General features: G+C 34.1%; 2 protein-coding genes across 2 annotated transcripts in view; one reads left to right on the forward strand and one right to left on the reverse strand.

The window, feature by feature from the left end:
- LOC128167304 (histone-lysine N-methyltransferase SETDB1-B-like) overlaps positions 1-12,495 on the reverse strand; it is a 44,260-nt gene extending 31,765 nt beyond the window's left edge. Inside the window, exons 1-11 of the mRNA XM_052832964.1 lie at positions 12,258-12,495; positions 8,842-8,933; positions 8,392-8,507; positions 6,204-6,315; positions 5,846-5,943; positions 5,382-5,534; positions 4,995-5,165; positions 4,599-4,668; positions 4,285-4,363; positions 3,830-3,989; positions 3,057-3,117 (exon numbers count right to left, since the gene is read on the reverse strand). Of these exons, the coding sequence (XP_052688924.1) occupies positions 3,057-3,117; positions 3,830-3,989; positions 4,285-4,363; positions 4,599-4,668; positions 4,995-5,165; positions 5,382-5,534; positions 5,846-5,943; positions 6,204-6,315; positions 8,392-8,507; positions 8,842-8,933; positions 12,258-12,451 (1,306 nt within the window). The 5' untranslated portion in view covers positions 12,452-12,495. The remainder of the gene's footprint in view (positions 1-3,056; positions 3,118-3,829; positions 3,990-4,284; positions 4,364-4,598; positions 4,669-4,994; positions 5,166-5,381; positions 5,535-5,845; positions 5,944-6,203; positions 6,316-8,391; positions 8,508-8,841; positions 8,934-12,257) is intronic.
- Positions 12,496-12,612: 117 nt separating this feature from the next.
- On the forward strand, positions 12,613-17,456 carry LOC128167511 (phosducin-like protein 3). Its single transcript, XM_052833274.1, has 6 exons — positions 12,613-12,766; positions 13,424-13,548; positions 14,275-14,389; positions 14,697-14,830; positions 15,767-15,843; positions 17,343-17,456. The coding sequence occupies exons 1-6, from the start codon at positions 12,653-12,655 to the stop codon at positions 17,438-17,440; spliced, it is 663 nt and encodes a 220-aa protein (XP_052689234.1). The 5' UTR covers positions 12,613-12,652; the 3' UTR covers positions 17,441-17,456.
- The last annotated feature ends 164 nt before the right edge of the window (positions 17,457-17,620 follow it).

Below are 17,620 nucleotides of genomic sequence, written 5' to 3' on the forward strand. Positions count from 1 at the left end.
TATGTGTGCGTAGACGTCGATTTCTTTCAAGCCTCGCCATTTCTGCCAACTTCATCCGTGTGTACTCCAAGTAAATATTTCGAACGCCCTCGGCTATGGCCAGTCTCAGTCTCAGGTTATATCGAAATGCCCGGATCTTGCTCTTCTTTGCCTCTTTATATCGCTTCTCTAAGGAATCGAGAGTTTGGTTTACCTGTTGAAGCTGCTCACCCGATCTTTTCAGTTTGTAAGCTTCGTCCTGTATCAACTGAATGATGGATTTTTTGGCGCGACTGTTTCGGGATGGGGGTGGGTAATAGCGAGCTCTAGTCCTCATGATTAGAAAACACAGCCGTTAATAAATGTAGAAAAGTCAAGAGACTGGAAGATTCATACTCATAGCAGCTAAGTACAAACGGTAGTTCAGTGTTTTACTAAAGTATTTGGTGTTTACTACAAAAACGCTAGCGGAAGTCCGTTCAACGCATGCTTTTTACGTCATCGTCACGAAAATAAATAATGGGTACTCCCCACATTCAGACGTTTGGAGTCTTCACCACTAAAAGTATATTTATTTCAGTTATATATGTCGTTTTAAAATTAGTACATCATGATTTATTTTCAATCATTCATTTAGTCATACAAATATAGATCATCAATTTATAAGTAATGTACATCTCCTGTAAGGATCAACAGAGGGGTACATGTGCGGGTCCAGCCCACCCACTATTGAATTTACAAAGTAAAACTACCGAAAATGGGCATCAGACACCCCCCCCCCCCCCCCCTTGCAATATCATATTATCTCTTGGACCCCCGCCCCCTGGAAAATATTTTCGATCCACGCATGCATCTATTTCATTGTATTTTGCGATCCATATGAAACAACCAATTCCACATTCTCATAAAGACGTATAGGGGAGTAATTTAATTGGGGGGGGGGGGGGGCAACACCGTCGATTGCGCGTTAGTCGCGGGACCGGGAGGAGGGGGTTACTTGGGTAGGTACACTATATTTAACGCAGCAGCAGAAAGCATGTACAAGTAAACTGTTACTACTGTCAAAGTCATCATATCGTATCTGAACATCACATCACAAATTTCTCTTGTGTACGTTTTGTTCTTACCCGTTTAACTCAAAGCAATTATCGCGCATTGAAAATCTCGCTTTTAATTTTCAGACACTTTGGAGGCAAAACAGCGGAATCGCGGAATGAAGTATTCGCGTATGATAAGAAATTTACAGTACTGTATACAGGGTTATTTTTGCCCCGTGATATTTTCGCCCTTATCACTTGAAACCGGTTTTGCCCCATCTTTTATTCACCCAGACAAAGTTATGTTTGAAGAAAAATGATTTGAGACATTTGAACTTGCCCAGTCTTATATTTTCCCGCTAAACATGGGGGGGGGGGGCAAAAAAAATTGACGTTTAAGTTTTGCCATGCTTCGTTCGGATGAGAAAATCACGGACTGCACGAAATGATCATGATGATGTCAGACTGAAAGTCTCACAGGAGACGATTTGGCTGTTTCTTTTAGCTTACGAACGTATGTACATTAAGTTCAGTTTAGTGAATTTTACTTACTTTTCATAATCAGTTTATTAATTAACTAAAAGAAAGATATTAATATAAACAATAAAATGCTTTCTTTGATGATTCATGCGGGTTATGAAGAAAGCGATCATTGCAGAAAAAATATATAAGCCGCTAACACGATGGTTTTCACAACTTTGAATCAACACTACCTGAGGATGCTTCCAAACAAGTTTCAGCTTTCCTGGCTGATTAGTTTCTGAGAAGAAGATTTTTTAAGATTTACTCTTTACCGGTATATTCCTATGTAAAAATCCCCCCCCCCCCCCCCCCATGTGTTGCCAATGCTTTTTAAAGTTGTTCATGGAGTTTTATGCACACTGTAAAATTATTTGCCCAAAATGCACAGTCCTTTTTTTTTTGTAAAATATGTAAATAATAAGAACATGGAAAAAAAACTCCTCACTAAATTTATTTGCAAACAAGAATACCAATAGATTTGACAAAACATGGCTCCAGAAAGCTGTGTCCATAAAATACTCTTTTACTCAGAGAGTTCTGGGAAGCAAGCAGCAGAAATTATTTCACATGTTTGTCTATTCTGAAAATGGTAATTCCATAAACAGATGTAGTCTTTTCATGAATGAACTTGCATCTTGAAAAGGATTAACATCAGCTGGAGGGTTTCACTAAGGGAAGATACCACTGGAAATAAAATTAAATATAATAAAAATTCATTTTAAATATAAAATGTTAAAATTCTGCGTCCAGGCATAGTCACCAATTTTTGATAGACTTGGATATGTAAAGAACCGGGACACTCAGCCTTCAGTAGTTTCTATGGCAGAAGCTCAAGATGGTAAAATAACAATTTAAAGCTCATTAGAGGGCACATTTTATGTAATGTTGGCAATACTACATATTATGCAAAAAAAAACAAACAAACAAAAACAGTACATGTATAAGGTACTACAGAGAAAATGCCCCAGTATTGTGGAGAAGTGCATATTTTCAAAGCATTCAATTTCCCTTGTTTTTAATCTCACTAAACCTCTACTTAAATCTGAGTAGCTACATTATTAAATTCAAAGTCAGATATATCTAATTTGTTAATTATAAAAAAAATATCTGCATCGCTGACAAATAATGTTTTTTTGCGATGTAATACATAATACCTATTTACTGACTGTTCGTACGATAGGTCCCCTGCACCTCAAGAGATATTTGCTGTCACAAGGAACAATAAAATTGCTATTGTCATTAAAGACAACAAAAAATAGATTTATGTATATAATATAAAAATTATTGGTGACTGCATACCAGGACCATTATATAAAATTTAAGCTTTTACTTCAAATGATAACAACTCTTTGAGGAAGTATACCCGTATTCAAAACCTTATTTTCATTAAATATCAATAGTGCATAAAAGTCTCTTTTAACTTACAATATTTTTTTCAATTACTTATATTTTTGTTTAAAAGTCTATCTAAAGAAAAGTATGATATTTAGCTTAAAGGATTGAACAAGTTTCCCTTACTTCTTCTGTCATTCCTGCCATACTTCTGCTTTCTGTATTGAAGGGTGGCTTTAGATATGATCTTAAAAAGAAATGACAAATATTTTCATATATAAAATGATTTTTTTAAGGATCCTTGACACCCCATGACTTCTCTTTTTATGACAATACGTCACAACATGGCGATTTTAACCCATTATGAAACAGTTTATTTACCAAATGGTGTCTATCTCTGTAGCACAGTGGGTGTAGCTTTCATTTATTTACCGACAGGTCCCAAGTTTGAATACTGCAGGGACTTTTGTTTATAAGAATAGTAGTAAAATTTTAATACTTTTTTTTTCTCCAAAAATTTTAAAAAAATTCTGTCATTTTTAATTCAAACACAAATGCTAGAAATCATATCTTTAAGTAATTTAAAAGTTTGGGCTTCTATGCAAAACTTTTCCCAAAGGTGTGAAGGACCCTTAAGTGGGCCTCGCGTGTTATATATAAAAGATAATTTGCTCAGTTAAGTAGAATGGGTCAATTAGACTTTAACTTACCCATAATATTGTTGTACTAGTTTATGAAATGTTGGAATACAATCCTACAAAAACACAATGTATTCTATACATAAATACTCAAATTACGATATTATCATTCTTATCACTAAAAAATATATGTCCGAATATTTAACTGAATAATTATGCAGATATTTTCCTTGAAATGAAAATTTTGCAAATGGACAGAATTACTATTACGCATTATTTGTCACAGAGTTAACATGTTCAAATTCTGCTGATTTTTTTTACCATGGGAGGGTTGGAATGATTGCAAACCCAGGTAAACCATCTCAAGCCAGCAGCAACATGAGTGATTTCTTCTCGGAAAATGATTTCCAAAATGGCGGCTGATTCTGGGTCATTGTTCTTTGCAAATTTTTCCAATGTTTTGGGTTGAACATCAAGTCCTCTAAAAAAACGGGAGAGGTATATATTTCAATGGATATGCACTTACAAACAACATCAAAGTAAACACTCTAATGCAAGCAAGTAAAAGGCAATGCACAGATGAATGATTTTTTTTTAATAGAGGTATAGTTTTCAGACAAAATTTTCAGCATCAGATCATGATTACTACATGTGGAATGTAAACAATAAATTAATTTGAACAAAAGTTACTTTTACAAAATGGCATCATCCATATTCTAAACTCTGAGTAAAAAGTTGTACAACAGAAGATGAGTTTATGGAATGTAAACACTAACCTTGCTTCGAACACCATATGAACAACAGCTAACCTTGCTAGAAGACTGTCAGAGGTCTTTGTTGCAGAATCCCATAAGGCTAAAAAATTAAAATCAATTTCTTTAACAACTAATGGTTTATTTATGTCCTCATTTCAGTGTCGCAACTTTAACTGAAACTCTCTGGGGGCAAACTTAAAATTTCACCAGAGTCTGTCTGTACCAAACAAACTCTATACATGCAGAGAAATAAATGACTATGGTATATATGTACTTGGTATGTATTTTGGAGGAAAAAACTCAACAACATTAAAAAAAATAATAATAATACTTACCACCATGAACAGGTAAGGCTCCAAAATGGCTCCCTAAATCTTGTAATCTATCTGATAGTAACTTGTAATGCTGAAAAAAAAATTGAAGGTAAAAAAAAAAAAATTAACTTTGCAAACATTAAAGTTCCCTCTTTAATAATTTGAATTCTTAAAAAAAGTTTGGTTGGAATTCTATCTTTAATACATAATATTCAGTTTGAATGTTGAGCAGTAAATAATTCATCATACAAATTATCAGAAAATTTCACTCTGTTTAAAGTTTTCAGAATAAGATAACATTTTAAATTATGAATATCTATGGAATTATTCAAAACAGGAAGAATTTTTGATCCAGTGTCTGCAACAGAATATACAAGTAGCCTTCATTTTGTTGATTTGTGTCATTGTTTTCTTAACCTTAGCTTCCTCACACGCCACTTGGACAAAATCATCATAGAAACCCCGTGGAAGTGCCTCATCAGAGCCCTCTGGTGTTACCGATGAGAAGCGGGCAATGATATCCCACGACAAGTCAATAGCCCATTGCTCAATGTTGGCCATAGAATGCAGATTGGATATTCTGCTTGCCTAAAAATATTTCGAAACGTTTCAAAATATTTATCATTAAAACAAACAGCTAAGTAACTGAATGTACTATAACCCTTGACATCTTTATATCTCAATAGCGTATTTAACAACAACATACATGTACTGGTAAAATTACTCATCATACACTTTTTGAATCTTCAAAAATCAAGCAACAGAAGAATAGAGGCATCCACAGGGACACTTTTATCTATTTACCAGCGAGATTCCTTTCCCCCTTTTCCTCTCCTTTCCTGGTTTGACAACTGTTAAATCTTTGTCTCTTGCTGGCTGGTCTGGAGGGTGGTGGTGTACACCCACAGTTAGGTCCCCATTCCTCCACATCTCTCCCACTTTGTGAGTCAGTTCTACCTAAATGTGCATACACATGCATACATGATTGTCTTGTGTTAATATACCATAGTACCTATGTACATTTACTTGGAACTATACAAATAAAGAGAGCTACGATTTGGATTTTCTTGATTAAAGGAAAGACCCAAACGTGGATCCAGAAAATTTTTCAAGGGGGATACAATGGATAATTGTGTTTTCCAGGTGGGCAATTTCACTATGGGAATTTAATAAGTTTGAATTTTCTAGAAGTGTCCGAACCCCGACCCCTATCCCCCTCTCCCAGATCAGCGCATAAGACCTGTACATACGCATTGTTCTTCACTCACTTTTTGCTGCGGACAAGCGGTGTTGAGGATCTTCGAGGCCCAGTATGTTAGACTGCCTGTGTTTTCATTCTTCTCTTCAACAGCTTTATCATCTGTGTGTAATTCACATTTAAAAAAAGCTGTTCTCTTTATCACATTAACTGCAAGATTTAGTTTTAGAATAATCGCGTGGTTGTGCTGACACATGAAAGAAAGCTATGAATATTTGATGAAGCAAAACATTTACATTAAAAAAAAAATGAATTTGTAGAAGATAATCTCATACAAGTAAATAAGCAATATCATATGATGATATCAAAAGACACATATTAAAATATATACTGTAATATGCTGAATACTTGGAGTAATCTCCCCTCACTTTTTTCTGTGTCCTTTGGGATAATTGGTTTTTTGAATGGCTTGGTGGACATCTCACTTGCTGTGTATATATAGACTTGATATTCCCTTATACAGACCTCATATACATCTTGCTGTAGAGTTTTAAACAAGACAAAAGATATATAACATCTTAAACATGTATTGGAACATGTATTGGAGTTAAGTGTGTTTTACTTCTTTATATTTACATTTTCCAGTGCTTTTGCCTGTGATAACACTACGTATTGATTTTGTACTATATAACTCATAACTTCAAATGCCACCAAATTGAGGCTCCAGCGGGGTTTGCTTATTTATATTTAAATATTTAATCGTACGATGGCTTTAATTATATAAATATAAGTAATAAGGAATTATTCTTTGAATATTATGAGGTAATAATTTCAGTCGGGGCGTGATCAAATCTATCATAAAGCCCTTCGGGCTTTATTGGATTTGATCACGCCCCGACCGAAATTATCACCTCATAATACTGTAATAGCCATTTAAGTGATTTTATATAGGGGGTGGATTTTACAATTTCAAGAATTTACCATTCATCATGGTCATTGATGTCAACGTTTGTCATTGTTTATTGTTTATATTACACTGTGTTGGTCCCAATATTTTTTTTTTTATTTTTATCCATGCACATACTTATTTCCTATAGCATTTTTATTTGACAAGGTTTCGTGAAGAACTCTTCATGTTATGGATAAAGGAACCTATTGATGATCTGCATTAAAATGTACTTACAGTAGTTTCAGTGATGATATAAGTCAATCCTCACTATAAATAACATGGCTTCTACACTTAGTGCATGTAGGCTGCCAATGTGTGACATCATCAAGTAGTTCACTTGGCGCAATAATTTGAACATTTGCATTTATGAATAGCAAGTATAAGTAGATACTGTTAAAATAATATTGTTATTAACTAATCCTTAATGCATTACCTGTAGACATGTTTTCTAATTCTATTAGACCTTTTAATTGGTACTATTTAACTCTGCCCCAGAATAGGAGTATTACAGTCAGTGTTGTTAGCTTTATGTAGTTCCACCCAAGGATATAGTCCCTATTCCAAGATAGTGATTACTTGATGTATTAAGTAAGTAATTCATCAGCTTTAGATATAGAATTAGTACAAGAACAGTTATTAGGTAGAATTGAACACTTTAATTATTCTTAATTTATTTATTTATAATGAGTTATTCCTGTCAGGAATTGTCAGGAGAATAGAGCATTTTGATTGGTTAGTGACTAGCTGCAAAAGTTATATAAGGGAGGCAGCTGCTCAGTTTAGTCAGATAGCTCCATTGGTAGCTCCACCAATTATCTCAGACCTAATAGGTATGATGAGTTCTACAAACCAAAATCATAATTTTTATAGAGAGTTTTAGTTATCACAAGTAATTTGCTTTAGAATGTTAACATAACTTGGCAACCTAGTGTTCTATTACCATCTTATAAAAATCCTGACAATTATAGTTCCTGACAATGTAATTCCTGACACTTTGAATAACTGACAGCTGAGTTCCTGACAGTGTAATTCCTGACAAAGTAATTGCTGACAACCCCTTGTAAACATGTATTTAGTTTATAAGTCTACTCCCATAGTAGGCTAGCTCTCTATATTAGGAAAGTTATTCCCCTTTAATTCCCTTTATTATTTTTGCCATGGTGACCTAGGGCTTAATTAGCTATCTCCCACCACTCACGAGACCCTGCATGATATTGTGTGATTTGGACCAACAAAGTTTTGTGTACAAGCTATTGAATTGCTATAGAAACTTATTTGTGATGACATTAATAAACTGTTACAAAGAATATGAGTTATGTCTGAAGCATCTACAGCAGAAAGGAGAAAAATGAGGCCAGCCTGTTACAATACTCAAAGAACAATTCCTAATTCCCTTATTATTTCTCTAATGAAATTTTTGAAAAATTATCTTCAAATGTTCTCCAAACTAATTTGTTATATTTTTAAGATCAATCTAACAACAAAATTATAAAACACTAAATAATAGTTTCTCCTAGTATTGAAAAATTCTATTGACCAATGAGAGCTTTCTTTGCTTTGTGATAACTTGAAATAAAACTTTGATCATTATCTGGTTAAACAAGCATCAATCTAGTTAAACATGCATCAATTATTTTTCTTGATACCCCTTTTTCCTTCTGACTCACCTTAAGGCCATATGATGAATCCCCTGTTTCCAGATCAAAATCATAAGAGTGCCAAGGGCAGACAATCTTTTCTCTACCATCAAAATCTTCAATGTCACCTTGTTCCAAAGGGCCTCCTAAAAATGCATTTAATTGGCAGTGTTTTAAAAAAAAAACAAAAAAAACATTTTTTAAACATGTTTTTTATAACAAATATGAAAGTACATGTACTTTCCAGATTGTTTTTAATGAATTTTATCGTGAAATATACATGTATTGTAAGGCATAAATTTTCACACAATGAAGTTGATTTCTTCACCAGTTTTAGTATTCAAATGAAAATGAAAAATTTTGATGGTTTCAAACTGTATTGTCACTCTACCATATCATAGGTAAATGTCTGGCATTACTCTGATTGATATTTTGCAACAACAGAAATTACTTTTAATTATGATTTTTATGTATTTGTACCTTCATGTGAACAAACTGCTCCAAGGGCATAAAACTTGTCATTCCTCTTACTGTATATCAACACAATGTCTTCTCCATCATCAGCATAAAACCTGGTGATAGTAAATTAAAATTGTGTACTGTTTCCAAATTTTTGCAATCCATTTAGTAAACCAGGCAAACATATAATTCTAGTCTTTTCTCTTTTAAAAAAAAAAGAGGACAGAACATCTTTTCTCTCATAAATACCCATATCTTTGCAAAACATATTACCATTTCCAAATCAAGACCTCCACTATGTACGTATTATACTAAAAAATGTAAAATGCATTGTTATACAAGACACAGACAAATCATTTCTAAATCATCATAATCCTTAACATAAATATTTCTTTATGACTATATTGTCCATAGACAGAGGCAGGAAGGCCCTATGGCACAACCTCCTTGTCATCACAGGGAACCTCAATGCCAAGGTAGGAAATGACAAAATGTAATATAATCGTGTCATGGGAAATAATAGAGTTAGGGTTAGAAACAATGCCATGAATAACCTGTAATATCCACATGCCGATCTGGAACTTGGCAGATGGAAGGAAGAGGAACAGATTGACCATTTGATGGTAAGTGGAGATGCTTCCTACCAGACGTTAAGGTCAAGCGGAGTGCAGATGTGGGCAGCAACCATAGCCTGATTAAAGCGTATATCAAGATCAAACTGAATAAAAGCGAATGCCAGGCCTAACATTCAAGTGCAATTTGACACTCAGCATCTGAGAGATAATACTGTGAAAGCTGTCTTCATTATATGTAACCAATTCTTAATCTTGCAAGATATATCAAACTGGCCAAAACTGTACACTGGAAGCAGTAAGAAGAAGTTAGGCCATCAGAAGAGGAACATAAAAAAATACCATATATCAGGTTTTTTCCGCATGTATCCAATTTCCACTTTGTTTGTGACGATTTCCGAATCACGGAAAATAAATCAGCGTAAATTTGATACAGTTAAACTTCGGTATCTCGAATACCGATATCTTGAATACCACAGATATCTCGAGGTATGTCTGCGGTCCCGTCCATTTTTACTATATAAAAGATTTTAAAAAATCCACGGTATGTCAAACACGGAAATCTGTAATACCCCGCCTATCTCGAACTAAATTTACGGCCCCAGTCAGTCAAAAACATGCGTTATCTCGAAGTCAAGTCAATTAGCCGCCTCAATAATTTCACACCTTCAGGACACTGTCGGTCCGTTATGTCGATTTTCCGCTCTATTGAACAGACCCGTTAGTACAGCACGTGCTATTACTGAGGTCACCTGTGATTTTCACACCTTAATGAAACCCTTTCTGTAATTACACAAGCCAGGTTATCGTCGATGCTCATATTGTGACATCGGATGACACGATAATTAAACAAAGCTTGGGATGATTATTACCTTGTAAAGAAATTATCAAAATGATAAACGCTTGTACGCCCATTACTACGAATCAAAGTAAACACACAACACATTAAACACATCAAAGTGAAATAGAAATCAAGAAATTATTTAATTAAATACTTTTTGGGGTATATTAATCTGTACCAGAAAATCAATCTTCAGTACACATCATGTCTAATAAGCAATCTAATGAAGGACCCAGTCTCAATCCAGGGGGGATAGTTAGATTATCGGGCAGTGGTGTTAAAAGAAAACTTAAAGTTCATACCATTGAAACAAAATTCCAGGCGGTGTCAAAAGTCAAAAAGGTATAGAGTCAAAGGCATCTATCGCAAAGAAATACGAGATCCCACCCAACACCCTCTCAACTTGGCTGAAAAATGCAGACCAGATTGAAGATTCTTATGAAAAGCGTGCCGTCGGCCCTCAGCGCAAAAAAATGCATACTGCCACCTATCAAGACACAGAGGAGGCCACATTGCAGTGGTTCAAATCTGCCCGAGATAGAAACTTGCCTGTATCTGGCCCTTTGCTGCAAGCCAAGGCTGAGGTGTACAAAGTTTTGATCTTATAATAGCGTTCTCTCTATCCTTATAAAGTACACAGGTAAGTTAAATTATGGTTATCTGTGTTCAGTTTGTTTAGTTAGTGGTAGAAATTGCAGAATCGGAGGACATGCGCCAGATAACAGGTATGTATAAGCCTCATTGTTTATTTAATAATCCATTGACAGGCTATCAAAATGGTCACTTCCTTGTATAAACTAATGTCTAATTATACCTGATCATGAGCTACTGGTATATGTAACAGTATATGATTTATTGATCTATGAATGGTTGCGTCTCTGAAAATAATTATTGGTAAATATTTCATATTAAGGAAATCGTGTTAAATTCATTATTAAAAGTGACAATTTAGATACTTTTTTCCACTTACTTCAAAGGTTTAAACAATCGTGAATTATATTTACACTTTGACTTTGAAATAGAGAAAATTTGCTTCGCATAAATTTTATATACTGTTCTAGGTTCTGATTCGCGGAAAAAACATGACGCAGAAAAAATCTGATATACAGTACTTGACAGGAGGAAACTCTCTATGCTAATTGAAGAGAGAAGGGAAATTAATAAAGATGCTGCAGACGAAGTCCCCATGACTGCATGAGAGACAAGAGAAGGTATATATTGAGGATCACAGGAGAGTCAAGAAGCTTGCACGCCATGACCAGAAGGCCGCACAAAGGACATTTACAGCAGACTGGGCAAGACCAGGAGTGTATTTAAAGAAATGAACAACATCTGGAGGTTTGCCCAGTACAGGCACCAAGCTGAAGCTGTACCATAGGTGTGTTGTATCAACTCTCGTATTTGGATCTGAATGCTGGGGAATGACTGAGACTTATCTCAGCAAATTATGATTTTTTCACACCACATGTCTCTGGCAAATGCTCTGAACAATTTCAATTCAAGTTCAATTTCTTTATTAACCAATTAAGGGCCCTCAAGGGGCAACATGAAGACTGTACATACAACATCCAATGTACACATAAAACATTCAATAAACATACATGTATACAAGAGGGAAAGAGTTGGATGATTGAAAGAGCTAGGACAGACATGAACATTCTGGCACAAGAAGATTTCCAATGAGGACCTAGCTGCTAGGCAGATGTCATATAAAGAGGACATGGATTCCATCATTACAAAATGCCAATGGAGATATATAGAGCATGGGCTATCAAAAATATATCAAGTCAACAAATAGATTAGCAATGCACTTGACCCAAAAAGGCAAGAGAAAGAGAGAGATGCCAAGAACATCATGGAGAAGCAAGAACGATTGAAAATGAGATGAAAACCATGTACCATGCCTGGGGATCATTGACCAGGCTGGCCCAGGATAGGCAAGAGTGCAGAATATGTGTTGCTGCTAAGCATCACAGGGTGTAAAGAATGATATGATTAATACATACAAATGACTAATTTGTTACCTGTTACACGTGTATTTTTTCAATTTGGAGACTGGTCCAGCACAATACCAATTCGTCCCATTCACAACATCACGTAATGCAGTAACAAGATCTTTTTCATAACCAGAATTCATTATCTTATGAATCTGTTTTACTTTAAATGCAAATGAATTAGTATTATTAAACAATCTTGATGCAATAATTATAAACCTCATTCTAAAATATATCGAAAGTGAAAGTCACCTGCTACAGTAATTAAGTCGTTCCAAGTTTTATATTATGCGTCAGTTTACACTATTCTTAGAATTAGATACCCGTACGCTGAAGAATGTCAAAGCTCATTTTTTTTAAATTGAAAACCAATTAATACACTTATATCACAATACACCATTTAGTATCCTAAGCATGATTGGAGAATGCCGACTAATTTGAAGTACAAATTAGCAGACAGAAATAATTGTTTGAAAATGGCGACCACAACAACAGAGCGTGCAAATGAAATTTTAGATGATGGCACACTTGCCGAGGAAGTAAGTAAAAAAAATTTATGTGTAATGATATGAAATATTCCAATGTTAATGTTTTCTGTAATTTGTGTGGGTGATATAGAAATTGTAATACTAATCTATACAATGATGTTTATTTCCATGACAAAGAATTTATCGAATATTGTGATAATAATCTTGTATTGCTGTAATCTAAATATTTAGATTTATATAAGAATATCAAATTCACATACTCAGAATTGAATGATTCTTTGATATTATGATTTGTCATCTTTGACATATTGTCCTAAATAATTGATAATTCTTTATAAAATATTTCCGTTGTATTAAATCAACAAGATGAAACAGGTCTGGACAAATCATGAAATATATTGTTGATGTTTTGCTTTACTGATGCAGATCAATCATACATATTTAGATATCTATTCCCAAAACAAGATGATATAGGAATTATATACAGATATTTGTTAGGAACCACTTGTTAGACAGTATATCTACAGTAACATTAAAATATGCTAGCTTTATCAGCCTCTGTTGATGAGTGTACACTCACTTAAAACATGTTTGGGTTGCAAAGACATGATACTATGAAATGATTTATCAATCCATCCATTTTTAAAACATGTTTACATCATTGACAGATCTAAATCATTCAACATGTTCAATTAAATCTTACAATAGGAACTCATTGATGAATTGGAAAAAGAGGAAATACCAGCACATATTCGTGAAGCGAGACTGGAAGCTTTAAAGAAACAATCAGAAGACCTTCGACTCATGAAAGAAAAGCAACATGGCCTATACACGTATGTATAATTCTTCTATAATGCAACAATTTGCAGTTTATCAAAACAGAGAGATATCTATGTAAAGTTGTTTGCTTACCTATACTTATTGGTGGTATTGAAATGTAGTTCATTTAGTTATGACTGCCAAATGGATTTTGAGTAGTTATTAGATTGTCTCATTAAAGTTAGTTTGCAAAGTTGTACATGTAGCTCTCAATTCAAAAATATTCACATGAGTTTTCCTGTTACAAAGAAGTTTGAAGCTTTAAATTGACAGATTTTCATAAATTAGAATCTTTTCTGGAAATTATCAAGCTTCCATTTTTGGTATTTTTTTTAATGTTTCAAAACGCATTTAAATTTTTTTTTTTTCAAAAACAAATCTATAAACTATGTATAAATGTTTAATAGTTGTTTAATAGTTAAACATGGTTTCATCTTGTTTATCAATAATTAATTTCTTTACTTTTTATAGATTACTGTTGCTCAATGTTACAACGAAAGTAGTACATTTGATATATATTAAGCATTCAAGAGGAAACACAACATCCACTTTCAAATCAATCTAATCTTTGTTTGCTTGTCAATTAAATCATCTCTGCCAGATCATCTATCTGCAAAATGTAAAATATGTTTAGAGTATTTTCCATGTAAAACAGTAATTGTGTTCATAAAAACTTATCACGCCAGGTGAGTAATGGTAATTAAACTGTATACCTACTTAAGTCTTTCTTTTTCTTTCAGAGAGATTCCAGTAGAAAAGGGATTTCTAGATTTAACGACACAAGAAGACAGATGTGTTATACACTTTTTTCATGAAGATTTTAGGAGATGTGCAATTATGGATACGCACTTGGAGGTAATGATTCAACAATGTCCTTAAAAGTGTCCAGTTTTTCACGTATGATTTTCAGTGAATAAAACTAATGCACACATTACCGGGTAATCAAAGTACCACTCGCGATTAACTTTTATTTCATACCAAGATTTACTGTGATTTCATTTATATTCATGGGAATCATAAAGTATTGAGGACACTATGTACAAGTACATATATATACATGTCTGTGTGAAAATAGCTCTAGAAATTTCCTTTGTTTTGTGTACTAGAATGCAAATCGTACGGTATATCCAAATATTCAAATATTGATTATATACTTTTACAGGCTTTGACAAAAAAATATTTTGAAACCAAGTTTGCCAAGATCAATGTTGACAAAGCCAAGTACTTTGTGGAGAAGCTCAAGATTCGTGTTTTACCAGCAGTGCTGTGTTTCAAGAATGGAGTAGTTGTAGACAGGTAATGCTTTTTATAAAGTTGGGCAATAGGCTTTGACCACTGTCAGAAATCCCTTGGGTGCCTCACTTCTCTTACTTACTACACTGTACCAAAAGTGAAACCAACATCTGAATTACATTTGTGATGAAACATAGTATTTTAATCATCATCGTTTTAAGCTCACCGAGAAGAAGGCAGTACAGGTATCAGCATGTGGACCTTTTTAAAGTTTTTTGAGCAGGTCCTGTATCTTAGTTATTGCTTGTCCTACCTTCACCAAACTTGTATGGATGGTGCATTGTATGATACTTATGCACTTGACAGACTGAATGCTGAATCTGAGCCATTGGTTTTGGATGCTGGAGGAGGTTAAGGTTTTTGAAGCAGGTAATTAACTTATTTGGAGCAGGTGCCCTTTGATGGCCATAGCTATAGATTTTAGAACAACTCAGATTGTGTAAATGTTTTGGTGCTGGTTACAAAATGAAGTAAATTCTGTTCATACTTAGTCAGACTTAAACAGTTAATATAATTATGGATGTGTAAGTAGAGGTAGCTTCATATACAGAACTTGATCTTGACTATCTTGATGCTGGAGCGATTGTAAGTTTTTTAGTAGTTAAATGCAGGTTTTAATGTTGGAAAATGTACTGTCCTGACCATATTTTGGGGTTCATGAAACTTTAATTTAAATTTGAAACATAAAGCTAGCTTCAAATACAGAGGCTTATCTCCATTTAAAAGGATGCGAAGAAAACCTTGTCCTACCTCACTCAAACTTTCTTGATAGATGTGAATGTTGATATTCAGTAATTCATATAATTATAATATTGTGTCAAACCACTCATGTACAATATGGTAGTAAAGATTAATACCTGATTTTCTTTTAAATATGATCAAGATAATGCCTTATCTCTGTGAACTCTGTAATCTTTTATTACTTATGTTATATTTTAGGGTAACTGGTTTTGAAGAACTAGGAAATACAGACAGCTTTCCTACCTCAGTTTTAGAAAAACGCTTAGGAAAATCAGGTATAGTATATTATTTTGAATAATTTTTTTTGTCCCCCGCCGCAACGCGGTGCGGGGACATAGAAACGCCGGGCGTCCGTCCGTAGGTCCGTGGGTCTGTGTGTCCATGGGTCCATGCGTCCGTCCGTCACACTTTTTTGTAAGCGCTCTCATGCCTACAAATTTTGACGGATTTTCATTAAATTTATACCAAATGTTTATATTACTAATACCTTGGTCAAGTTCGAAAATCAGCATTGGTCGATACTTTTTGTTGGAGTTATGGGACTATGACCACAATAATGACTCCGTTTTATCCAAAAATTGACCTTGTAAGCGCTCTCATGCCTACAAATTTTGACGGATTTTCATTAAATTTATACCAAATGTTTATACCACTAATACCTTGGTCAAGTTCGAAAATCAGCATTAGTCGATACTTTTTGTTGGAGTTATGGGACTTTGACCACAATAATGACTCCGTTTTATCCAAAAATTGACCTTGTAAGCGCTCTCATGCCTACAAACTTTGACGGATTTTCATTAAATTTATACCAAATGTTTATACCACTAATACCTTGGTCAAGTTCGAAAATCAGCATTGGTCGATACTTTTTGTTTGAGTTATGGGACTTTGACCACAATAATGACTCCGTTTTATCCAAAAATTGACCTTGTAAGCGCTCTCATGCCTACAAATTTTGACGGATTTTCATTAAATTTATACCAAATGTTTATACCACTAATACCTTGGTCAAGTTTTGAAAATCAGCCTTGGTCGATAGACTCGATACTAGTATACTGCTTCACCGGCGGGGGACCCAGGAATTCTATTCTTGTTTCAAATGTTTCATTTCCTTATATTTACATTCTACTGTGTTTTTCCATTAAATTCCGTGATGTTTAAATGCCTCTAAATGCAACACCTATTCACTGGGTATGAATTTACGAGTAATTTACCTGAGTAGTTCTCAAACAGTGATTTCAATGTTATCAGTTAAAAAATGCATTTCATGAATGATGTCAAAACACCATGTTTTATAATTATTCAACAAAAAGTTGACTTTATTGTTAAAAGCAACATTTCAAGAGTTATTTATCATGGATTATATTTTCATGCTCGTCGATCTCATCTCAACAGTCTATGTGAAAACCAGTTTAAACCGGATTTACAAAACAGCTGTTCTTGCTGTTACTTATTCACTCCCTCCGTGATCTGCACATTAAATCGATTTATTTAAGTAAACAATTGATTTCTTCAGTAAGGGAATGTAAATATAAGCATTAAATGATATATTTTTGACGTCGTGGTGTCAATAACTGCCGTCAGGTGAGCAGACAAATTATCATAAGGCGCTAACGCGCGTTATTCAATTTGTCTGCTCACCTGACGGCAGTTATTGACACCACGACGTCAAAAATAAATCATTCAATGCTATACTAAATTACTTAAACTTTTTTAACATAGTTGATATTTTACCACCGCCCCCTTATTTTTACTGTATTTTTTTGTATTTTAGGAGTGATAGAGGTACCAGAGGTTAGAGCAGCCAATAAAACTGTGTTCGGATTTAACAAACCATCAGAAGACTGTAGTAGTGACGATGATGACTATTAAAACAATTTTAATGAAAGAGGCAGTTCATGTCATTAATCAATTATAATGAGAGGTCCATGGGCCCCCATCACTAACTTGCACCAATGTGTAAACAAAGGAGCCAACAAGCTTTATCATATCAAATAAAATAAAATACAAAAAGTAAACAAATACTAAATGCATTGGTATTTTTTTTTCATG

This window comes from Crassostrea angulata, chromosome 1, assembly GCF_025612915.1.
Source record: "Crassostrea angulata isolate pt1a10 chromosome 1, ASM2561291v2, whole genome shotgun sequence".
Taxonomy (NCBI): domain Eukaryota; kingdom Metazoa; phylum Mollusca; class Bivalvia; order Ostreida; family Ostreidae; genus Magallana; species Magallana angulata.